The sequence below is a fragment of the Gallinula chloropus genome (assembly GCF_964237585.1).
Source record: "Gallinula chloropus genome assembly, chromosome: 3".
In the NCBI taxonomy this organism is placed as follows: Eukaryota; Metazoa; Chordata; class Aves; order Gruiformes; family Rallidae; genus Gallinula; species Gallinula chloropus.
This window is the reverse complement of record NC_140087.1, coordinates 400704-426270: the sequence shown is the minus strand read 5'-3', so window position 1 is coordinate 426270 and position 25567 is coordinate 400704. Positions and strand designations below refer to the sequence as shown.

Here is a 25567-nt window from a genome sequence, read left to right as displayed (position 1 = left end):
TCACACCCACTCACCCTCCAAGTATATCAAAAGGTTTTATCTGGAAAGGTATTACAAACAATATCAATATTTAAAATAATCAAATGACTCTTCAGATCCACACCAACATGAAAGGAAGGATCAAATGTCCAGACAAGTTAAAAAGGGACAGATGAAAACTCCAGGAAGCTTGCCATATATATTACCTCAAAAAAGGGACTGGAATGTCAGTCAGTTCACAATAGCTTCCATCCAGTTTAGTTGTGAATTTATGCCTAGATCCTGTCTGGTTATTGCCTAAACTGTGTATGTCGATCTTCTGCTATTCAGAGTCTCTGGTAGGACATCCACTGTAGATTGTACCTGGCTGGCCCTGTACTTGGGCTGTTATAAAGTTGGCTGTTCACAGAAAATAAACATGATTCCTTTGGTCCAATGCACACCTTTTCTCCCCCTCCCCTTCAACAGCCATAGTGTGCCATTAGCCACTCTGAAGACTGACAACTTTCTCACCCACAGGGTTAGCACAACAGCTCACTTGCATGCATTTATGATGCCAAGATTAATGTGGCAAAGGAGTTTAATGGGAAAAAAAGTCATACCAGGTCATTCGACTGTGAAGAGGAGGACAGTGGACTGTCTCTGCTAGCAGCACAGTAATGAAAATCCACCTTCAGGTAACTGAACTACAGCACAGCATCTGCCTTGGAGCCTTATTTCAAACTTCTGCTCTTTTAGTATTGTTGGTACACGTTTATATTATAAAGTCATCCCCTACTGCAGCTTTCATCACTAGAACAACATTCCCCGCTCTGCCCCGGTATCTCATGTCACCACCACCCCAATATATTCACTACCTTGTGAAACTTATGCAGGTAAATTTGAAGGCAGGTGGAGGAGTGTGGGTGCTTGTTTTTAAAACAGTGACATTGTTTTCTGTTCCCACCCCTTTCCTTTTGCTGACATACAGCATAGGTTTTACAGACCTATGGATACTGCAGGCAACGCAAATGGGCAAACCACCTGACTCTACAGAGACCATCCAAGATTAATTTTAACATTTAAATTTCAAGCATGTCTCTATACTTGCCCTTCTCAGTGAGATCAAGTGATTTTCCCAACCAAAAAAACACCTCATCATCTCCCAGGAGGCTGTTTACACGGCAGTGAAATGAGACATTGCCCGTGAAGTACTCACAGCTGCTGCCTCAGCTCCGGCGTGTCCTGCGCGGTTCCCAGCTGATGCAGAGTTCTTTGTATTTCGGCAGCTGTTTGTGAAGACACAGAGACACTTTGATGGTGCACAGGTGATTCCCACTTCATTTTATGCATTTCTGCCTGACAAGTCTAAAGCCCTAAGAGTTGACAGAAATGGATACTCAAGACTTTTCCCACCCACTATAAAGTCCCAGAACAACTCGGGATGGGGTTTGCCACGCCAAAGACAAAGCCCAGGGTTTCCTATAAAGTATGAGAATGTATTCGAGTGTCTAGGTACAAACATGCAGTTTAAAGATCAGTTAACAGCTTCACTATAGCAAGCATACATCAGGCCTTTTGGTATTACTTCTGAAAACAAGCAGCAGAATTCTTATTCTAGCCTAATCACATTTTATGCATGTCATTTTGGAATGCTGTATTACCAACTGCCATGACATCACCATACATGAATATCTCAGAATCAGTGCATTGATAAGACAACACTCATGGGCTTAGAGTACATCAACATCACTGGTGGTTTGTAGCCCATATTTTAAAATCTCAAAATTACAATTCAAACCTGAACACCTGAGGAGAGTTTTTTTTGATAAGTACATTCCAATAAGTACTGCAAAAACCAGCACATCATCTGAGCCTTATTTTCAGCATAAAATATTTTGCTGTCACATGAGAGAGCAAGGAGAAAAACGCAGACACCACAAGGTTTATCACACTACAAAACTAATATCCCTGATGTGCTTTACCTCAGGTTAACACCCTCATATCTTCTAAAACAAAAGAACAAATATGCTAGAGAAGTTATTTTTGATTCATCTCAGCTAGGAGTAGACTTGTCCTCTATTTCTGTGGCCCTCCCCTGGCAGACTGGTGTACTACACAGTCAGGAGAAAACACAGAACACTGATCCTCATTTTACTAGCATGCTATTTTTTTTTCCTCCAAAATGCAGTTAAAATTGCAGTAAAAGGCATCTCTAAGCAATAAAGAAGGCCATTTTAAAAAGAAGCATAAAAGCATATTTTTTTCCATGCACTATGGGAGAGCTCTGTAACAGACAGACAGAACTTCAGTTTCCTGAAATGTATGTTCAGCAGTTAGATGAAACTGGAATTCCTCAGAACATTTTTTGCAATAATATTCATTCTAGTCGTTTTTTGATAACAAGTCTCCAGTGAATTAAATGATATTGGGTTTTCTATGTTGCTTCACATAATGTCACAAGGTTGATGACTGTTACAGCCAACCCCGTCTGTGCACACCCAGGTAACAATGGCACGAAAAAAGGGAAAAGCTAGTCCCCAAGGTTTGCATAAGGGGAATATCAAACACCTCCAGGCAGAAATCTTTAGGGGAACTGAGTGGATGCAAGCTACTACACAAATTCCCGAGGGGGAACAGCACTCTAGGATGGGTCCCACACAGCTTTTGTTTTAACTGAGCTGAAAAGCAGCAAAACATAACTGAAAGTTTTTGAATTTTGTCTACTGTCACCACCTGCCACCAAGCCTGGGCAGGGGGGCCAAACACAGCCTCCAGCCTGGGAATGGGGAGGGGGCAAACACAGCCTCCAGCCTGGGAATGGTGGGGGGGCAAACACAGCCTCCAGCCTGGGAATGGTGGGGGGGCAAACACAGCCTCCAGCCTGGGAATGGTGGGGGGGCAAACACAGCCTCCGGCCTGGGAATGGGGAGGGGGCCAACACAGCCTCCGGCCTGGGAATGGGGAGGGGGCCAACACAGCCTCCAGCCTCGGAATGGGGAGGGGGCCAACACAGCCTCCAGCCTCGGAATGGGGAGGGGGCCAACACAGCCTCCAGCCTGGGAATGGTGGGGGGGCAACACAGCCTCCAGCCTGGGAATGGTGGGGGGGCAACACAGCCTCTGGCCTGGGAATGGGGAGGGGGCAAACACAGCCTCCAGCCTGGGAATGGGGAGGGGGCAAACACAGCCTCCAGCCTGGGAATGGTGGGGGTCAAACACAGCCTCCGGCCTGGGAATGGTGGGGGTCAAACACAGCCTCCGGCCTGGGAATGGGGAGGGGGCAAACACAGCCTCTGGCCTGGGAATGGGGAGGGGGCAAACACAGCCTCCGGCCTGGGAATGGTGGGGGTCAAACACAGCCTCCGGCCTGGGAATGGTGGGGGGGCAACACAGCCTCTGGCCTGGGAATGGGGAGGGGGCAAACACAGCCTCCAGCCTGGGAATGGTGGGGGTCAAACACAGCCTCCAGCCTGGGAATGGTGGGGGGGCAAACACAGCCTCCAGCCTGGGAGAGGGGGGATCTCCTCAGCAGCTGGACGTGGTCACACAGCCTGGTGAACACCAGCTTGGGGTAATGTGTAACACATGGTTTTAACGCAAACAAACAAGTAAATAACCTGCTGGTGTTCTCTTCAACAGCGTCAAGTTTTAGTATCTGTAAATCTGAAGGCAAATTGTGCTTTATTTCCTCTAAGGCACTCTCCCTTCTGATTGCTGAGCCAAGGGGTTCGGATATTCCGTATGCTCTTTTACAGGGAGAATAAAAACTCAAAGCAAACTGCAAGCTCTGTTGGCAGCTCTGCGGCAGACAGATGAGTACCGGTGTGTCCTACCGCCACCTAGAGAGGGATTCTTTAACTGCAAATAGAGAAAGTTCAGGTTTGTGTTTTAAAGGCTCTCTCTTGACAAATTCTCTGAAACAAAGCCTGCACTTAGCTTTTATGTATTCCAAGCTAATCAGATATTTATCCTATTCTAAAACTGAATACAAGTAGATAATTAAGAGGAAACGAAAAGGCAGCACCGCATCAGCTACAGTTTCAAGCAGAGGGAAGTTCATCCCAGGTCAGATCTTGTGATTCAAGAATTCAGCACAGAATGAAAACACATTTTACCACGAAGTCCATATATATGCATCAAAATAGCTAAGTGCTAACAGAATTTCAAACCCCAAGGGAAAAAAAATAAACAAAACCAAGAAAAAGAAAAACCCCACCCCAAACAAAAAAACCCAAGAACTGAACAGACACTGATTTTCTCAGGCTTCCTGTAATTTAGTATTTTCCTCCTTAACCTTCTGCAAGAAGGGTATTATTCAGAAATAAAACAGCATTTATCTTTTCAACTTTTTGCTCATATGAAATATAACGCATTGAAAAGTGAAACATTACTTAAGTAAACAAACAGAAAAAAAGGCAGAGCAGTAAAAGTAAATTGTGGCCAACAGTCTTCAGCTGAAGCTGTCTTCATAAAAAAGCCAAAGCAAGTTCGTAGGACCAGTACAGCACAGAAAGCAGAGAAGCTGACCTTCCTGAGATCTTAATTACAGTACTCACCTGCAGGCTGATGAGTTAGAGGAGTCCATCCTTCATACTCGCACAGATACACACATGCTAGAGTGTATACAAACTAAAAAATACATTTCCTATGTAGATTTGCAATTCTTTTGGTATGCCTTGGGGTTTTCTTATAGATTTCTTACTGCAGCTACTACTTGTTCAAACACTTGATATAAATAATACATATAACCACAAAACCACCTAAACCCCAGATGTTTGTCCAGAGTCACAAACTCACAGAGTTTTACTGATAAAACAAACTTTAAAATAAGCTTTAAGATACTGCAACCTGGGTCACAGAGGTAAAGTATCTTGTTCCTTCACATATCCACACAAAGATCTTACAGAATTTGCTTCAAAGCAAGAGCTGACTTCAAAGCTTCTTAAATAAAAGTCACTATCCCCTTTTTACCCCAAGGAAAAAGCAGGGTAGTCTCAGCCTCTCATCCTGACTGTACAAACATCTCCGCTGGCTCTTTCCACTACCCCATTTGGGAAACACGCAGAGAGATGGTCCTGGCACTGGAAAGGAAGGTCAAAACCGCTGGAAGCTTGTGATTAGTTTTCATGAAACAGAGGCCCTTAAGTTCCCTGCTTCAGTGCTGATGGTGGTTTTTAGAATGGCACTGCCTCCTTCCTTTCATCAGCTTCTACCCCTGCCCATCAAGGCACCTGCCACCTGCTTTGCTGCCTCTCAGTCCACCAGTAATGCTCAAGTGTCCCAGAGAGCCAAACGCTCAGGCCCAACTCAAAGTCCCAGCGCAGCACTGTAAACAAACTGGTAGCAGCCAGGGACCAAAGATCAGAGCACAGTTTTGATGGGTTCTTAGGTTACCTCACCCTTTATACTTTTCCTTTCCCCACTTCCCTATTTTCCAACTTCCCAAGATGCTCTGAAAGACAGGAGCAATATAACTACCAGAGGTGACCCTGTCCTTCCGGGCATTACCAATCCTGTAACAGAGCCTGACTGGATCTTCAGCATGATTTTAATCCATTTCAGTGCAAAGTCTGACACTTTAGCTCAGGTTCCTTGGGTATGTACAGCTAGCCACTGGACTTTGCTCAGGAGCTGCAGAACAGCACACACTCTGGACATGGGCTTTCTTCACCAAAGTCACCAGGGTATCACAGAATCACAGAATCACAGAATCTTAGGGGTTGGAAGGGACCTCAAGAGATCATCGGGTCCAACCCCCCTGCCAAAGCAGGCTCCCTATCTCATATTACACAGATAGGCATCCAGACGAGACTTGAATATCTCCAGAGAAGGAGACTCAACCACCTCCCTGGGCAGCCTATTCCACTGCTCCGTCACCCTCACTGTGAAAAAGTTCTTCCGCATGTTGGTGCGGAACTTCCTATGCTCCAGCTTACAGCCATTGCCCCTAGTCCTGTCCCCACAGACCACTGAAAAGGGGCTGGCCAAATCCCCCTGCGTCCCAAGTCTAAGATATTTATAAACACTAATTAGGTCTCCCCTAAGCCTTCTTTTCTCCAGGCTGAACAGACCCAGCTTACTCAGCCTTTCCTCATATGGGAGATGTTCCAGGCCCTTAATCATCTTCGTGGCCCTTCTCTGGACTCTCTCCAGGAGATCCCTGTCTTTTTTATACCATGGAGCCCAGAACTGGACACAGTACTCCAGGTGGGGCCTGACCAATGCAGAGTAGAGGGGGAGGATCACTTCCTTCGACCTGCTGGACATACTCTTCCTGATGCATCCCAGGATCCCATTGGCTCTCTTCGCCACCAGTGCGCACTGCTGGCTCATAGCCAACCTGTCATCAACCAGGACCCCCAGGTCCTTCTCCACAGAGCTCCTTTCCAGCAGGTCATCCCCCAGCCTGTACTGATACAGTCGGTTGTTCCTCCCCAGGTGCAAGACTTTACACTTGCTCTTGTTGAACCTCATCTGGTTTCTCCCAGCCCAGCTCTCCAGCCTGTCAAGGTCTCGCTGGATGGCAGCGCAGTGTTCCTGCGTGTCAGCCAATCCTCCCAGCTTTGTATCATCGGCGTACTTGCTGAGGGTGGATGCTATACCCTCATCAAGATCGTCAATGAAGATATTAAACAGGACTGGACCCAACACCGAGCCCTGGGGAACACCGCTAGTCACAGGTCTCCATTCAGATTCTACTCCACTGATCACAACCCTCTGAGCCCGGTCCGACAGCCAGTTCTCGACCCACCTCACTGTCCACTCATCTAACCCTTGTTCCCTCAGCTTGTCTATCAGGATGTCGTGGGCGACAGTGTCGAAAGCTTTGCTAAAGTCAAGGTAGACGACATCCACTGCTCTCCCTCCGTCCACCCAGTTGGTGATGACATCATAGAAGGCTATGAGATTGGTCGAGCACGATTTCCCCTTGGTGAATCCATGCTGACTACTCCTCATAACCTTCTTCTCTTCCAGTTGTTTGGAGATGGCATCCAAAACAAACTGTTCCATCACCTTTCCAGGGACAGAAGTGAGGCTGACTGGCCTGTAGTTACTGGGATCCTCAATCAATGACAACAATCTCCATCAGAGGCGGGCTAACTTGCATCCACTTCTACACTGAAGCTCAGGCTGAATGCTTAAGATCAACAGATCTTTCAGAGCTCACGTGGCAACCCTGTAGGAGCAGCACCTTGCCCACTGTGGGTTCCTGCAGGAGGCAGGTCCCCCTTGGGAACTAGGCAGTGTGGGAAGTGGGGAGCACAACAACATACCAGCAAAAAAGCATTTTCTCCAAGAAACTGCTCTCAGATGCAAAAGAAAAGAATCTCATTTTTTCCATCCAAAAATGAGTCTTGTATTATAAAGAAGCAATGCTGTATTAGTAAGAAGACTTTTCACTGGTCTTTGCAGCATTCCTGATCTAGATCTCATAATACATAACTATCAGCTGATGAAAGCTACTCAGCTACTCTCGGGCCAGTCACATGCTCAGGAACAGGTCAGACATGGTTAATGATGAGCCTGAGAAACAATTAAGACCTAACCTGAATTCCTACAGAGAAAATTATTTAAGAGTCAGCTCATGTTTACTTTTGCTAAGCCAAACAGTGGTTCCATTTCTCCTCAGTGGAAGCTCTCCCTCTAGTTAAAGGAAACAAAACCAAAAAAAGGCACAGAAATAGTAATGCTGCCTCTCAAAAAAGCCTCCTTTTCTCTGCATGAGTTCTAGCTACAGTGGAAATACTGACTTTTTTAACAGGTAGGAGTATTCCAGAAACACGTTCCTGCCAGACCTGCAACAGACAATATCATCTTCCATAGACAGAACAGCCGATCCCCTCCCTTTGGTGACCAGTGACAGGACCCAAGGGAACGGCATGAAGCCGAGACAGGGGAGGTTCAGGTTGGATATTAGGAAGAGGTTCTATACTGGGAGGGTGTTCAGGCACTGGAACAGACTCACCAGGTCACAGCACTGAGCTTGACTGAGTTCAAGAAGCATCTGGACGATGAACCCAGTCCCATGCTTTGACCTGGCTGGCCCTGTGTGGGGCCAGGAGTTTGACTCGATGATCCTTATGGGTCCTTTCCAACTCAGGATATTCTATGATCCTGTATTTCACATACTATATTATCCTTGGTTAATAGCTGGCTTTTAGTTGGCTGGGAAAGAAGAAAGTTTCATCTTTCTCCTCATCTTCCCTTGTTTCTCAGATACCACCACGCAGCTGTTCCATTACCGCAAGTAAATCTATATTGGCATAACTGCTGTTTCTGCTCCTTGAACATGGAAATGTTTAAGAAATGTTTAAGAACATGAAGTTTCAAACTTATAATTAAAGATAAAAATAAATAAATACAATGAAAACCAAAACATAAACAACTTCTTGCAAATTTGTAATCACTGTACAGCCTGTACCATTGTTGCAGAAAAAGAGGTAAAAAACCCCAAACTTAACTATGGTGTAAAATCCTCATGTTTGAAAGGCAAAGAAGTGAAAGGAGGGAGTTGAAGAGCAGCCTGCAGGTCACCCACTTCACTGGCAAGGCTGAGAAATGTTCAAGCACCACATTCATCCCTAGCATGAGAATCATCTTTTTTTGGATCACACTGCAGTAACTCCCGCTAAAGGAGAGAAGCCTTCCTAGGTTACCTACAGATGTCCTCCCACCTAAACCTCCAGTGTATTTAATGTTTGGAAAAACAGACTTTAAATCCTCAAGTGGCCATGACCATACAGCTGGAGACAGTGGGGTGAATCGATGCATAACTCTCATGATTGTGCCCCAGCTGGCAGAGTCCTAAAAAGAAGGCCACAACATAGAAGCATGAAACTGCCGGGAGGGCAGGGTGGATATGTTTAATGAGTGCTGCTTATTACCCTCTTGCAGCCTGGAACATCACTTCTCACGTGGATCATACAAGAGTGCAGTTTCCTTCAGTGCTACAGTCCAAGCCAGCCCTACCACACCGCCCAGTTTCACGAAGCACAGGTTTCAGTCTAATGCTTCCAATTGGGTGTGCTTGGAAAAAACACCAGCAGCAGCCGGGGCAACAAGCAGGGAGGCACGGTACTGCAGGGGACAGGAACCAGACAAGCAGGCAGGGTGAGCACAACTAAACCTGCCTGGAACTGCCAGGCTCGGGACCTGTCACAGGAAAAAGGGGCAGAGCACTGTGGCAACCAGCAGATACAGGTGTTCCTGAATGTTAACTGTAATGGTGAGGATCCCCTCCACCCCACCATCTTTTACTTAAAGAGGGACAGAGAGGGCTTTAGTCACTGCCTAAGATTCACAGGACTAAAACTAACAATGGGGATTTTAAAGCCATTCATTTTCAGTCATCTTCCCAAGTCCTGAGCACAAGCAGAACGAACAGAAACAGCAAAGCGTTCCTTTGTACACACCAAAAGGAAAGTCTGCTCCACACAAGGCTTAGGCTATGGCTTCATATAGCAAATAAGCAGTATATACATCACCAGCAGTCACCATTCAGAAATGCTTTGTCAAAGACCTTATCTGTGCTGCCACGGGTTTAGTAACTGTGAAGAAATCTCCTACTTGTTTTCTGCTGAACAAGTGAGTCAACAAGCAGCACATCCACTTAAAGATTAAGTTGTGCAGAATCTAATAAACTTCAGGGTCACTTTAGAGGAGGTTATAGGAATAGAATAATTATTTGTAAAAATTACCCCAGTTCAGACTGTTTTTGCCTGGGGACAACAGACTTCTTCAATTTATTCAAATCCAATTGAATGTGTTTTCCTTCTGCACCTGAACCAAGGGTACTGGACTGAAGATGGCCAGATACTGCAGAAAACATTCCCAGATCAATCTTTTATAAAACTTGTCACACAGAGCAACCTAATGTAGTTGCAATAAATTCAGCAGATTGAAGTATTCCACATGAGTGCACCTCTTTAAAGCTAGCAGTGTAGTTCACTCTCACTATCATTTTAAATAAATCACAGTGCCACAGTGCCATACACCCTGGTAGCCCTAGAACCAAGGACAGTCCATTAAAGGAATCAAATCCAGGACACCAGACAAGAGACACCGGTTTACTCAAAAGCACCTCCACGACCAAGAGCTCACCTAATTGGAACACAGCATCTAAAAACATCAGTAACTGGGTTTTAAGTAATTTGCTTTGTTCCGTCTTAACTCAATGTATAGCACTGATTGTTCTAAAACAGGCAAATACACTGGCACAGAGAAATGGTAATGGAAGTATGTGTGGAAAGGAGAAAATAAAATGAGGATTGAGATGAAGATTGTCATCAGAGCTCTAAGGACTAAAGACGTTTAAGCATAGAGGAGTGGGAAAACACCAAGGCTTGCACCCTTTCCTGATGGTATTTATTAGTGCTTATAGCATTTCTAAGTAGAATCATGGCCCCAAACTGACCAGAAACATCAGCAACAGCATCTGGAGCTCAGGCTGTCATTATTTCGTGCTAGCACACTACCGCTTCCCATGGTCTTTCAAGGACACCGTGAAACTGGATGGAAGTAGTGGGCATACAAAACACTAAACACACATTGTTTAAGTGTACAATAACTGACCATATGATCAATTATTACAGCTCAGCCAAGGGGAAGTCATTAAATCAAGTTATAAACACTTTATGTTCATATCCTAAAATACCCCTGGGAACTCCCCAAAACACTAAAGGTTGACCAGTTCCCTAAAGCATGCCAGTAGCTTATTAAGCTATGAAAGTGATGCACAATTCTGCAGTAAACAATAGCTGTATAAACACCACAAACCCAACCCACCTACACAAGGAAAACAACTTCTTTTTTTAAGAGGTGAGGTCAGTGGCACAGGAAGCTAGCTCAGGAGCTAACATGGAATCGAAGACTGGCTGACACAAGCATGTACCTGTCGCTCTGGGGGCCGCTCGCCATCAGCCTGGGTTTATTTTGAGCCCTAACTGGAGTGCAGCCTCCAGCACAGCAGTGCTGTAAGAGATGTAACAGAGTGCCCTCTGGACAATCACACTCCCACATAACTCTCCCCTTTTTCTGCCCACAAGTAGGAAAAGCCAACAGAACAGAATGGGATTTTAAGTACCTTCGAAAGACTCTGAAATTTAACTCTTTAGAGATAGGAAGGAGCGTGAGGTCTGTGGCCACATCCCTTCCACTCTCTGCTGCAAATGCAGAACTGTTTTGATACTCAATCCATCAGGAAAAGCAAACGTTGCAGACAAAATTGTGGATGCCTTCACCTTGCCATTTGTAGAATGTATGGTGGTTTTACAACTGGTATTTAAACTACTTCTGAAATAAGACAGTTTAATTTACAGGGCTCTTTTGTCGCCCAGACTAGGTAATGAAGCTAATGCAAACCAGCACAGAACAAGGAAGAATCCTGTCTTTTCTGCACATAGTAAGTAACACAGAGAGCCCTCTGGGGTGTACATGGAAAACCTATTTTTCACTCTATTCGGCAACTAGCATAAATAAATCCTTGTCCCTCTCGTGCAATGTCACCCTCCTAAGGCATTGTTTCCTATGTTGTTATCCACAGAACCAAAATATTTTTAACAAACAAGACAAAATACAGAAAAAATATTAACAAAACTCTCAAAATTCATAAACAAGTCTGTGAGGCATACTACCTTAAATATATATGCTGCTTTACATAGAACAAAGCCTTTAGGAACAGTATGCAAATAATTCATGCTTGAAGTTTTCAGAAATAGTTTATTTCTAAAACAACTATGGTTTTCACAACCTTGCCTCGTTGCATGAAGGCAGGCATTTAGAAAGACCCAAATCTGAATTCCTCCTTCCATATTCAGGTTATGACTTGGATATAGCAGATTCAAGCTTGATTCCTCAGCCTTGAACAAGTCCACGAAATGGGATGTGGAGGACCACAATGGATGCTCAAAACTCCTAAATAACCAAACTTTTCCAGGTTTTGCTAGAAGTCCATCCTAAATCCAATGTACCTTCCTGACAGCAGCAACAATATTTAAAAAAAAAAAATAAAAGAAGTGTTCCTACTAGTGTATTCCCACAATGTTAAATTCTGGTTAATAGCACCTAACTGGAAATTTCAGACAATATCACCAAGAAAAGTCCCAACAAGCTCTGCTTTAAGTCTATTTGCTTTAAAACCACACCTGCACAAAACCACACTTTAAATATAGCCAAAAGAAAATTCTGTTTTCATACAGGCTTCGATTTCAACACCTCAGTGGTTTCATTTACTTTTCACCTGCCCATCTGCATCCTTCTCTAGCTAAAGAATAATCATGAAGATCTGCTGGTGCTACAAACATAGTGGCAGATGAGTCTTTCATGAATGTTTCAGCCTGGTTTAGCTGTATATGTTAGCTACCTACAGGCCTTAAACCACAACAAAAAGGCTTGTATTGGAAACTCTAAAACTCTTTAGGGTTTCATGCGTGCCTCTGATTTTCTACAGTTAGATGAGATGAAAAGCTAAGCCTTATGACTGATGTGATTCAAATGCCATTTTAACAACATTCAGTGAAAATACTGGCTTATAGAAAACTTGAGATGCAACAGAAATAGAGCAAACTTGCTGTCACATGACAGTGATCTCTGCTGGCTGAAGCTGACCTTCTGGGAATGTACTCTATATGAACTGATGTTTGTGCTACCTTGATGAACAGAAATGGAAGTCAGCAGAAAGCCAGAGTCTGTAAGAAAGAGTCTCCCAAAGCTAGGCAGGCTCCCTCTGCCATATGTGGATTGTGGCTACTGAAATGTATTTTATTTTTATTATCTTGCAGTACAAGCTGCAAGGAATTTTCAGTATGCATGACCAAGTCAAATACTTTATCAGTGACCTTACCAATACTGAGCAAGGGTAGATTGTGCCATTCTTAGTGACTCTGCAACTGCCACTGCACAAAATCCTGCCATGACCTTTATAAACTGGAGAAGCTGGGAAGGAAAAGGTAGGTCAGGAATGAGAATGCCTCATTTCAGTTACTGTAGGTTCTGTAACTCTCTGATTACAGTTTGCAAAGAAGAAACTCCTCAAAACTCTGTGTGTACTTTATCTAAAGGCCAGGCTTTGTTCTGTGTTCCAAAGCAAAGCAAAAGACAGCATTCTAAAATGCTTCTAAGACAGCAGTTCCCAAAGTCCAGCTTAAGATGTCAGCAGAGACATGACATTTCTCTCTCTAATGCCTGTGTCCTTGCTTTTCTTTGATTGCAGAGAGTAACATATTTAGTAGCTACAAAGAAAACATCAGGAACAAAGCAAAAGAAAATCATACAAGTCTGCTTCCCCAATGACCCGTACATGGGAGTGAGACTAGAGAAGAAGTAGGTAGGGGAGGAAAAACCACAGCTGGCTACTTCTTCTTGGACAGTTCCTGTCAGAGACACGAGTCAAGTATTTCCAGCTGAACAGAAGAGGCCCCACTCCTTCCTATTCCTACAGCTGTGGAGTTGTCCCTGTACCTGAATGCAAATCCCGGTTTTTCCTCTCTTGGGAATATTTTTTTAAACAAAATATTTTTTCTCTCTTTTTTGGTATACACAGAGAATCAATTCTTTAAAATCAGGAAACTGTCAGATTTCAGAGTTGCTCCCTCTCATCCTCACAGTTGTAATAAGTCTGAAGTGAACATACTTTGAAACTTTTAAATTAAACTTTTTGGGTTTTACCCACTCTACTTCCATGTTCCCATTTCTTCAAAGACCAGATTTCCTCAAGACGAGGAAAAAGAAAAAGAAACAATGGACTCAGTGGTTTCAGCCTACCAGGCAAGTCCCTACTATAGCAACGTGTGAGTACGCATTCAGCTCTGCGGTCCCCAACGCAGGAGGCATTGAGGTGTTCGAACGAGTCCAGAAAAGGGCTATGAAGATGATGAGAGGGCTGCAGCACCTCTCCCATGAAGACAGGCTGACAAAGCTGGGCTTGTTCAGCCTGGAGAAGGCTTTGGGGAGGCCTTATCACAGCCTTACACTACCTAAGGGGGGCTACAGGGAAGATGGAGAGGGACTGTTAACAAGGGAATGGAGTGATAGGACAGGGGTTAATGGATTTAAACTAAAAGAGGGTAGATATAGATATTAACAAGGAATTCTTCCCTGTGAGGGTGGTAAGGCCCTGGCACAGGCTGCCCAGAGCAGCTGTGGCTGCTCCCTTCCTGGCAGTGTTCAAGGCCAGGCTGCACGGGGCTTTGGGCAACCTGGTCTAGTGAAGCAACCCCCCCATGGCAGGGGGGTTGGATCTAGAGGGTCTCTGAGGTCCCTTCTAACCCAAACCAGTATGTGATGCTATGAAATGAACCTACCTAATACAAACACCGATTTCTAAGCAGGCAGGACTGTCACACAGAAATAATTTTTGCCAGCTCATCTTGTTTCTGTGCATAACCCTCACTGTCTATTTGGTTGCTGTAAATGAGTGACCAATAGGAAATACTTCAAGGAAACACTGAAGAAAGACATTGAGATTTCTCTCAAGTTAATAGCAGCTGACATTAATCTGCCACATAAGTAGAGAGTGCAACCTATGAAACCCAGTTCTGAAGTGACTGCTCCTTTAGTAAACACTGATTAAAACACCTTGCTGATAGGTTCTCCATCTGCAAAGTCTGGACAGGCTGGAGCTCTACACCCTACATAATTCCTTATATTCTGTTCTCTCTATTCACAAAGTTAGGGAAGAACCTCAACCACCTTTAAATTCAGACTTCAAAAGTCCAAAACAATGTGTGTCAACTAGATTTTACGATCTAAGAATGAGAATTACAGTTACTTGGGACCAGACTGCAGATATGATCAAGGTTTGAAAGTTTGTCTAAGTTGTGTTCTATTATGACAGAAATTTAGCAGATACCTAAGCCTAAGAGGTGCCAAAGCTCATCATACACCTCTCTGGTTTTTACAGTTTAAATCTGAAGTTTCCCTAGCTGCTTGCAGTTCTGCTTCTCATCACTGGTATCACAGAGACCCTAAACCTGTGAGACCGGCTGGCAGGCATCGCTGCTCCCCAAGGTTCACCACGCAACACTGCAGCTCATTTAAGCACACGATTCAGGCTCAGCAGATTTTATAGCACTGCTCAGTCACATGGCTCTAAAAAAGCTAGGAGTGAGTCTGAGAGCCTAACTCTCCTCCTGCCTGAGGCCTGCTGCTCAACATCAGATATCAAGAACCTTAACTTTTGCAATTCCAGATGCTTAGTGGAGCAGTGTTAACAAAAGACAGGGAGAAACGTTCCACAGATGAGTTCCCTAAACCTGAGCTTGGGGATGTCACTGATAAAACATGAGTTTTGGGCTGAGGAAAGCAGAGTCCATTCCCTAGATGTTAGTAAGCGATGTTTCTGCAGAAGTGCTGGAAATGCACAACTGAGCATCCTTGTTTAAAGAACAGTTGAAAGGACCTTCTTTTTACAGGTCGCTCTAGCATTTGGCATCCAAGACAAATAGAGGTGCCCTTCCAGCTTAAGTTGCCAAGAGAACTCAGAGTGCAAACAGTAATGTATGCAACTTCCCATAGCTCAGTTGTATCTTCAGGGTCCTAAATATGAGCCACTCTCTCCTCCAAAGAAACTGAAACAGCCTACTACCGGTAGCATTTACTGTAGTAGTTCATGGGGGCAGGGGGGGAGCTGGTGTTCAGGGAAGGCAGAAGCAAATTACAACTTTTAACATAGCTTCAACATAACAATCAACTGTATGACCCACCAGATCAACAGATCAATAAAAATCAATCTGTTCTTTAAAGTTAAAAGTGCTAAGCTAAACCAGCTATTACCCCATACAAACATAGGTCCTCTCCATTATCACAGGATAACCCAAAACAAAGAGAATACTTGGCAACTGATTTAATTATTGAAGTGGTGTGCTAAACCAGTAGAGATGAGCTTTGCTTGTCAATCAGTAACAGTGGACTACATGAACTAGGAAAGAAAGGAGATAAGGATCACAAGTATTAATACAACAGCAGTGACATGTGGATGCATTATGAAATGTGAGGTATTTAATGTATGTATTTCATCCTGTATATGTGTGGCATATTAAAAACAGTTAAACAAGAGCCAGATCAAATTTATTACTTGGAGGGGTTGTGTGTGATAATTCAACCTTAAAAAAAAGTGTTACAGTAGACTGTTTTTCCAACCAATGCTACTTCCTATAACACTTTGGTGTATTATGAAATCTCAGCAGCACAGTGTTGTCTAATTCAGGAAGTTCTATATTTCTCACCCAAGTTAAAGGGGCAGCTTCTAGCTGAAAAAGCCAGATTCCTTTCAACTAATCGGTATCTCGTGTATCTCCCTGGTAGCATTCACAGTTTGCTTGAATGTTGGCAGAAATATGAATTAGTTTTGAGGGACCTCCTGAAATGGCTTGGTAATCTGCAACAAAACTCTCTTACTCTATTAATCTCACTCTGAAAACAAGAATATCTACACAGTTCCAACCAGGAAGATTTCAAATGTGTTGACACACCTCACAAACACTAAGCATTTCTGGACAGAAGTGCAAAATCAAGTCAACTGCTTAGAAGGAAAACCATGGATTTAGGGTCAAAATTCCTGTTTCTCTCCCCATCCCCTAACAGATATCCTAAATTGCAGGCTAAGAGCCACCTGCTCTGCAGCAGCCTAGCTTGACAGGTCCCTAAACTTGCAGGTTTCTCCCCATTTGATGTAGAAGTCCCTGCAGATTGCACTTTCCAACAGAAAGCTGGACTACACATGGGAACAGAATAGCTAGAAAAGTGTCCCTAAGCCCTTAGAGAGCTCAATCCAGGAAACATGTTCAGCACACCCTAGATCTAGATCCTTGTAAAAATCCACCAGAGAAGCCTGGAGTACAGGAGTAACTCAGTGATCACAGTCCAGTCAGATCTAAAGAGCAGCAACAAACAGAATCCCACTGAGCACCTAGCAGTCCTAGAGAAGCACTCAGCTGGAACTCTGGAAGGCAGAGCTCCCCTTTCTGAGGAAAGCAGCAGTAGGGCTAAGAGAAATTGACTTGAAATGGCAGAAATCACCTGTCCATTGCTCAGACTTTATATCCATCTAAATTTCAAAAAGGAAAGGAAAGCAGGATTGCAGGTAACCCCTGTGGCATGTCTTATTCTATCTAAACTTGGGAAGCTTCCTTTTAGCACACCTTGCTAGTCACAAGTGAGAGGAGAGACAGCAAAAGCAAGAGAGGAGACGGAAAAGGCAGGGTGAGACTAAGGACTCGCTGAGTCCAGCAGGAGATCGTTAGTTATGCTCAGCGACTGCCTGTGCAATCCTCCAGTTTCAAACATCAGTTTCACTTCATGTTTTCACCTGACAACCAAGACTTCTCTCTCACATGCTGGAGCCTCAGTGTCTGTCACAGGTTGGCAGGTATCTCTAGAAGACCAAGTCAGATGCCATGAGACTGAGTGGATTCCCTGAGCAGACTTTAGGAAATCAAGCACAAGAGCTTTTGCAGAGCTGGTTTGTTAACTTTAGGTTGAGGAAATATAACCCTGATGTAATTTTTCTTCCTGTCTAGTGAGATTTAAAGAAATTCTTTCTGTAAGAAAATACAAAATATAAGTGAAGAAAGTATGTGAAAGCCCAATCTGTGCCATTAGTCTGTGTTACAAATACCAAGTCCTGAAACTTGTATTGCAAAACAAAGATCAAAGTTTTAATAAAAAATGACATACTTAAATTACCAGAATGAATTTGGAGTTTGTATTAAAAATATAATGGAAAATGAAGGAAGATGGAACAGGACCAAAACCCCCAACAGCCTAACTTACCTCTAGCTTGAACACCCCAGTTAAGGGGCTAAAACAACATTAGGTGACATGAATCTAAGCACAGGTATAATAAAACTTGCACAATCTTATTTATGTATCTAATATGCACTTCCAAGGGCAAGCTGCAAGGCCACAGCTTCTGTCCCAGCTAAACAATTCAATCTCCAGCAAATATTTAGGCAATCCTTGCTCAGCAAACATCTCAACCCACCATCTTAAGACGCCACATAACTGGCCAGGACAAAACTGGCTTATTACTATTATTGTTGCATCTTACTACTTATGCATTCCTTTGGTGGATACAGAATGATACTACACTTCCCCAGGAGAGATCACAGTTAACCATACAGATGAAGGACTAGATCTGCTGTGTGAGGTGCCACAAACCTGAACAGGCAAAGTCACAGTATGAATTTCCATGAATGAATCTAAGAAACTAACCTCAAACAGGGGAGCACCCCCACTATTAAAGTTGTACATAAAATATGCATAAATGTGACTTACAGCATTGTGTGATCTTCTGGATGTTAGAGGTTATGCGTTGGGCTAGTTGATTTGGATCCCCAGAACCTGCACCGTAGGACATGGCTGAGTAGATTCACTGTCAAGATCATCCACGATGGGAACAAGTCAGAGAGTCTCCACCTATTAAGGACACCTAAACCCCACCCCCAGAAAACAGAGTTACATCTTGGTTTCCAAAGGTCTTCATCATCTTAAAGAAGAATACACAGGAAAAGATTACAGAAAACTCCATATAGTAATGTTTACCGTCTCCAAAAACTACTTTAAAGATGGAATTTAAGGGAATGCTTTCATAAAAAAAGGATCAAGGAATATATTTGAATCTCCTACAATAACACCCACTATTAAGATTCTTAGTGATATGCACAAAACTTAAGATATACAATTACTCTACAGCAGCTACATCACAGAAAACATATCCTCTGTCAAAATTCTTACTTATTTTCCCCACTGCAAGCAAGGAAAAATATGTATTTTCATTTGATGTCATTCCAGAAAAGAAGCTGTTCGTATAACCTGTCAATGATAAATCCTCTGATGAATTATGTCCCAAACCAATTAGATGGTTATTTACACACCACGTGTCACCTATCCTACCAATACAGCATATATAAGCCACTAGATTTATGAACTGCCACTATCCTGTTTCAACTGCTGTTTTTCTCGGTATGAGCTCATTTTTCAACAACTTAGCTATACAAATGCATTTGGGGAGTGGGGGGGAGGGTTGCACCCAGAACTACACTATCTTATCTAAAAAGCTCAAAGTCTGACAACACAAATGCTCACAAATACACTTGCCCTAAAAGCACACACATATGATACTAGAGATACCTCAGCCTGCTTTCCATCCCTACAGACCAAATTTCAGCACAAGCTCAAAAATACTCTAAATCTAAATTAATGAGACATAGTTTAGGGTACACGTGCAAAACAAAACTGGCAATTATCTGTTCTGTAGTGAGAATGCAGACTAATCCAGCATGCCTGAATCCAGTACAACCCCACAATTTCCTCTAGGCTGTGCTTAGTCTTAACTTTATCCTTTCCACCCTCCTGCACATCACCTTTGTGGCTTCAACAGTGTAATCCCACCAGTTCCCCACACTTCCACTGTTCAACCCAAACCATGTGCCTTCCAAGCAGTGTCCTCTTCTCCTGGCCTGTCAGCTTCTGGTTAACAGACACTGCTAAAACTACATTTCAGAGAGAAAGACAAAGCACATTTCAATGTTTGAACAGAAAAGGAGGAAATGAAAAGGCCAACTGATTTGCCACGTGCAATACCAGCTGTGCTACAGTTTGTAAACTCAAGTCCTTAAGAGCTTTGTTTTAAACACCAAACAATTAACAGCCTTATTGCCAAATATTTTCTTTCACCTTCAGAAATGACTGTATTAATACAGCACACCAACACCCTGGTTGTTTTTCAAACATGGCTGTTTTCTTATCTCTATGATACAAAATGATCTGTAGTGGAGCTGCCAAGAAGACACCGAAGCCATCGAACCCATCCCACCAGAACTTCACCAGGAATGTAACTAGAGGGGTCAGGCTCACGTGGACAAGCTGCTGCCATTGTGAAGACAAGCCCTGCACAACTTTGCAAGGGCTGCTACACCTGGGTCCCAAACCCTGCTTGGAGTCTTTAGGCCCTGGCAATAAGCAATTTGATTGCAGATGAGGAGACAGGGAGTGTATTTGCACTCTTTTACATACTTGCTGCACAATCGCCCACTAGCCATGCTAGCTCTCTTGAGTATTGCTTCCTGTCTTTGTCTGTCCCACATGCAGATTTAAGTTATTTTGGGTCGCACACTAAAGTCTAAAGTCAGTGAGCCAGGCAACCTAAACCCCACTTGGTTGGTCAAAGGCTGGCATAACAACCCTTCATCTCTGTGGAAACTCTAGGCAATACTGCATTGAATTGTTATTGTAAGACCAAACCCATGCACACCTTTGAGTGAGTAGATGGCTCTATGCTTTGGTGTATTGACTAAGTTCTGTCAATTTAGGGGAAAATACAATTGTAGGCATAAAGTCCAAAGAAACCACCTAAAAGATGACTTCTTGGGACTGAGACACTGTTTTTCTTTTAAAAGCTATGACTATTTCTAGATAGGTTAGTAGCGTGCTAATGACCACCGACTAAAAATACTTTGCAGTTAAGGATTATATTTAATGTTAAAAGTTAAACACTAAAACGCAGCTGCTTCAACAAAAAGATAGCAAGAGACCAAGTTACATTGTGTATAAAGGCTACAGAACTAACCATACAGTCCTTCACAATTCTTCGTTCTCCCTTCCTATTTGCATTCATTGACAGTGAATGCAGTTACAGCTGCCCCTAACTGTCCTCAGCAACAGCACTGAAATCAAGATATACACCCAGATTGTTTCATCCAAGTACTGACAAAAGCAGTGACGTTTTTTCAGTCCTGAAAATGTCTACAGCTAACCCACAAGCACTGCTCTGTACTGACAAATAACCAGACTGTATAATAAATAAGACTGTAAGCTTTGAAACTTGCTATCTACATAGTTGGGCAACCAAACAGTGTGTAATGAGAGGATGTTCAGATGACAGACTGCAAAGACTGCAGGATATACTTTAAATAGACAGCTGGTTTACTTCAGACAGATTCTCCCACCAGCAGTGCCATTCCCAAGCATGTTAATAATACAGAGTGGTGACAGGGTAAGCTACTGGTCTGGGTAAGAGACAGAAACAGAGGTAAGATGCTCTCACCTCTCATCACCTCCCAACCTTCACCACAAACTCCCCAGCAAACTGAAAAGCCTGAAGAGAATGAAAGCTTTGTATCTGTTCATTAAACTTTTTGAAACAGAAAGTGAGAACTTCTTCCTCATTCTAGTTCTCAGAGCAACACTGGCATCTGAACCCAACCAACACGCTACTCCCACTCAGACACCGTTCACTTGTTACTCCTGAGTTACTCAAGCTCCACTGAAAAGACACAGCTGAGCCCTTGGGAAACCACTGGGAATTTCTAATGCCTTTGACAAAGTCAGGGTTTCAACCACCAGGAAACAGAACAGATGCATGCACCAAGTATTGCCTGCCACCCCAAGGTGATAGGAGCATTCACCAGGACTCTGAATTTCCACAGAAATTACTTCTTTTCACAGCATTTAACTGCTCTGTCATGATTTGGAATTCCTGCCTGCACAACTTTTAAAACGGGAAAGTTAATCATCAGCTGCAGTTGAGGGAAGTACACTTCACATTCCAACTGGAACAGAGCTGCATCTGTGGCAGTCTTCAGTTCCTCTAGAAGTTTCAGTCAGAGGTGAGCTTTTGGTTGCACCTTCTATCTGCCGCTCAACATCTCTGCCTCAGAATGGAAGTACGGCTAGTGGCAACTCGGCTTGTCAACCTACTGAAGAAAGTCCAAAGAATGCAGTTTACTGACACAAATGAAATCATGAGAACACTTCATCAACAGCCACTGAAGCCCCTCTGTGCATACATGAAGTTTAAAGACCTCAAAGGATTGCTGTGTATCTTTCTTAATTTCTGCATGAACTGATTCCTGCATCATCCTGTCACTCCATACCCAAGCAAAAATGAACCTTAGCACCATATTGTTTTCCAGAAAGGTGACTGTCAGGCATGGAAAAAAATCCAATTTTGACTCAACTATTTCCAGTCAGATCACTGTCAAATACAGAAACAACTAAGTGGGACCTCCACAACCAAAGAGCTCCCCAGAGCCATTCTTGAAAGCTCCATCAGGACCAAACAATGTGACGTGACACATTGCAGTCACAGATGCAGTCACCTAAGTATCTTGCAGGCTACAGTTAATAAGCATCTAATCTATTCTGTATTTTCTCATTTAGATATTCTCCTATAAATCTAGCCCATACATTAGGACAAGAACCCTTACACAACAATTGTACTGTTTAAGCAATGTTTTCACATCAGAACCTAGAAATGTTTACATGGATCTTTAACCTTCAGAAGGCAAAACGTACCCACTGCATTCCATAGAAATATCTGAAAATCTAAATCTGATGTGAATTGGGATTTTATGCCTTTAAATGTCCAGAGACAAATCATGGGGCTTTCTTGTATGATTTTTTTTTTTTTAATAAAGGTCACAGAAACAAAGCTGCTCCCAAACCTACCCATAAATGTTACTTCCTTTGTAAACTGCTGCTGCAAAAAAAAGAGCAAAATCCTTCAAGCAGGGTGAAAACATAGGCCAAAATTATGATCCAGCTGAAAGACTCTGGCAAAAAGAATTGCAGCCAGTCACAGCATTAGCTACTTAAACCTTAGGAGGTTTTACCAGCCAAATATGAATATTAGACAAGATGTATCTATGGAGTGACTTTGGCACCTGCTTAAGGCAACTGAAAAAACACTACCAACTTTGGGCAGCATCTGCTGCTGACTTGAGCACTTACTCTGCAGCAGGTAAAATTAATCTTGAAAAACCAAACCAACCAAACAAACAAACAAAAAAAACAACATAAAAAGCTCTTGGAATAAAGGGCAGACCATACATTGTAATATAAGTGCCCCCTGCTACAGCAGCTGAGGGGTTCTAATAAACCTACAGCTACTGACTCAGTAATATATAGGTGATTATTAAATCTGTCACCGTTTTCTCTAGTGGGGATAAGGGAGATTAAGGTTTTTTTTCTGAATTAATCTGCTTTTCCCCCTTATACTTAAATTAAAATATTTAGAGACAAAGATCATACTTTCTACTTTGTGTTTTTACAGCTCCTAATGTGGTGGAATCCTGGCCCACAAAGGCAGGCTGGGGGGTTCCATAATAGAAACCTGCATAAATAAACACGCAAACAAAATACAGTCAAATTAATTCTTTCCTGCATTCTTAAATGGGGAAAAAAAAGCTTCCAGATTTTCTTTTGTCATCTAGTTTCAGGTAGAAGCCAAACTTAAATCCACAGAGGGTAGGCGACAGCAAGCAAAGTTTATTTAAAACTTGCTGTGCTCTGAAGATAATTTTCTGTTTGGCTCTGCCCAGCTCTACAACAGTCATGCCGAAACATACTAAAACCCATCCAGTTTACATCTTGTGATGGCTAGAAGTGTGTGTGTATATATACATATATATGTATATATATTTTTTAAAGAAAACAATTATTAAGTTGTGCCACTGGTTGGTGTTGTAGTAATTTTCCCTAGAAATGATTCTGTCCAACAAAGATGCAATCTAAAGCAGTGGCATTTAGAACTAGATAGTGTGGAAAACTAAATTAGAGAAGCTTGAAATACTATTAGGCCTAATGCATCACCAATGCTCAGTGTGTATAGCTAATATGCTTATCATTGTCTAATTCATCCACACCAGTGTTTATAATGAATCAGGTGAAGGAAGCACATCACTTTCAAAAGCCTAAAAGAGCATACTAGTTCTTGGGGAAACGCCTTAAGTATGGGGATTACGTTTCCTAGGAGTGCACAGAGGCCTGACAATGAAGCTGGAGTAAAAAAATGAACACCAGGTACTGTAAGCAATTGGGGAGGGAATGAGATGGGTGAAAACAAAGCTGAGATGCCTTTTCAAAGTGCTGGGTTTCTTGTGCTGCTGGTAGATAAAAACTCCTCATGAGAAAACGAAGATGGACCAGAACCACAGGACACCTAGAATGCTCCATGTTCTCACCCAAGAGACAGCTTGTCCACTCTAAACCAAATGCTCAGGTCAAGTACAAGGAGGGAGAAGTTATCTTAGCACAAAATCTGATTGTGCTGGATGACGAGTTTCTCTGAGGCTACCAGGGGGCTAATGACTACTATATACAGCTCACGGTCTCTTTCCCTTCTTCACCCTCAAAAGTTTCACTTCAATGTAAGCCACCAAGAGAAGTGCTACTTAACATTTCTGAAGGGAAAATAAATAGTTTAACACAGTGCCACCAGTTCCTATCACTTTCTTCTAATTTTAACATATTTTAACCTGTTTTCCTCCTTTTCAATTAACAGCACTTGCACAAAACCCCAGCCTCCATGCAGAAGGGCTGCACTGCTGGCAAAGCACACACCTGAACGCCCATGGGTCAGGAGGGCTCTGCTCGCTGTGCTGGCTGGTCTCCCTGCCCTTGCAAGGCTTGTTCATCAGCAGAGGGGGTCACAACACACAAACACATCACTCCTGGCAGTAAGGATCCCGGGATTCTATCGCTGAGCGTCAGTTAATATGCACTGCCTTGCATTTCACGCACTGGGGTGTGAACCCGTCCACTTCCTTCTACAGTCTCGAGAAGGGCCCATTTCTGGTGCAGCCGCGAGTCGCTCACCGGGAAAGCCGAGATAACATCGGGCCAGGGGCCAGACGCGCCAGGCCTGGGCTCGCTATTTACACAGGCAGCTTTTATAACCGCCCTTCCTCCTGCTGACACGCTCTGCTCACCTCGGATGTGGAAGAGCACAGGCAGCGCTTCGATACGGCGAAGGTGCCCATCCTACGCTACAAGTCAGTTTCTCCTTGGAGCATCACGGTCAGCGCCAAGCCCAAAGCCGTGACACCGGGGGGATGTCACGGGGAGGGGTGCGGGGAAGAGGGAGTGGTGGTGACACAACCGGCCGCGCTCCTTAACCGCGCCTCCCCGGCAGCTCCGGCCCTGCCCACCCCGCGGCCCGGTCACCCCGCTGCCGCCCGCAGCCGCCCCGCTCGCCCCAGGACAGGCGGCAGGGCCGCGCCGGGGGATCGGCCCCGACCCCACGAGGGCCCGCGGGGCGCCACGGCCCTTCCTGCCGCCCTGACAGGCTCCCCGCGCTGACAGCCCCTTCCCGACCGGCCGGACACGGCCCAGGCCACCCCTTCCTCCGAGCGGACCGCAACCACCCCCGCGACCCAGTCCCGACAAACCTACTCCCACCAGGCGCCTCAGGAACCGGCAGCAGCGGCTACAGCAGGGCGGGGAGAGGCAGGGAGGAGCAGGCGGGCTGCGGCCCGGCCCACCATGGCAGCGGGGCGTGGGGAGGCGGAGCTGAGCTGCTGCTCCGCCCGCGGGCTGAGGGATCGGGGAGGAGTGGCGGCCGGGGCTGCGCGGCCTTCCCGGAACGGCCCGGGGGCTCGGGCCTGTGGACGGCAGCTGTAGGCTGACAGACCTGGGTGTGCCCATGGGGACGGAGCGGTCCTGGTCGTGGACTGCGCCAGGACCCGGCCCTCCCTGGTGGAAAAAAAGGGCGGGGGAGAGTGTAGTTCAAGGAAAAGACGGTGTTGCAACAGGAATGGAGGGGGAAACATGAGTAAGGAAACAATATTACTGTGAAAAATACGTTGTTAGTATCTGAATACCCATCCAGG

The 25567-nt window shown here is 44.1% G+C and overlaps 1 protein-coding gene across 1 annotated transcript in view; it reads right to left on the bottom strand.

The window, feature by feature from the left end:
* The window catches only part of STX7 (syntaxin 7), a 34643-nt gene extending 9424 nt beyond the window's left edge, over window positions 1-25219 (bottom strand). The window contains exons 1-3 of the mRNA XM_084260998.1: window positions 25127-25219; window positions 18234-18387; window positions 1178-1247 (exon numbers count right to left, since the gene is read on the bottom strand). Coding sequence (XP_084117124.1) covers window positions 1178-1247; window positions 18234-18315 — 152 coding nt within the window. The 5' untranslated portion in view covers window positions 18316-18387; window positions 25127-25219. The remainder of the gene's footprint in view (window positions 1-1177; window positions 1248-18233; window positions 18388-25126) is intronic.
* Between the last annotated feature and the right edge of the window lie 348 nt (window positions 25220-25567).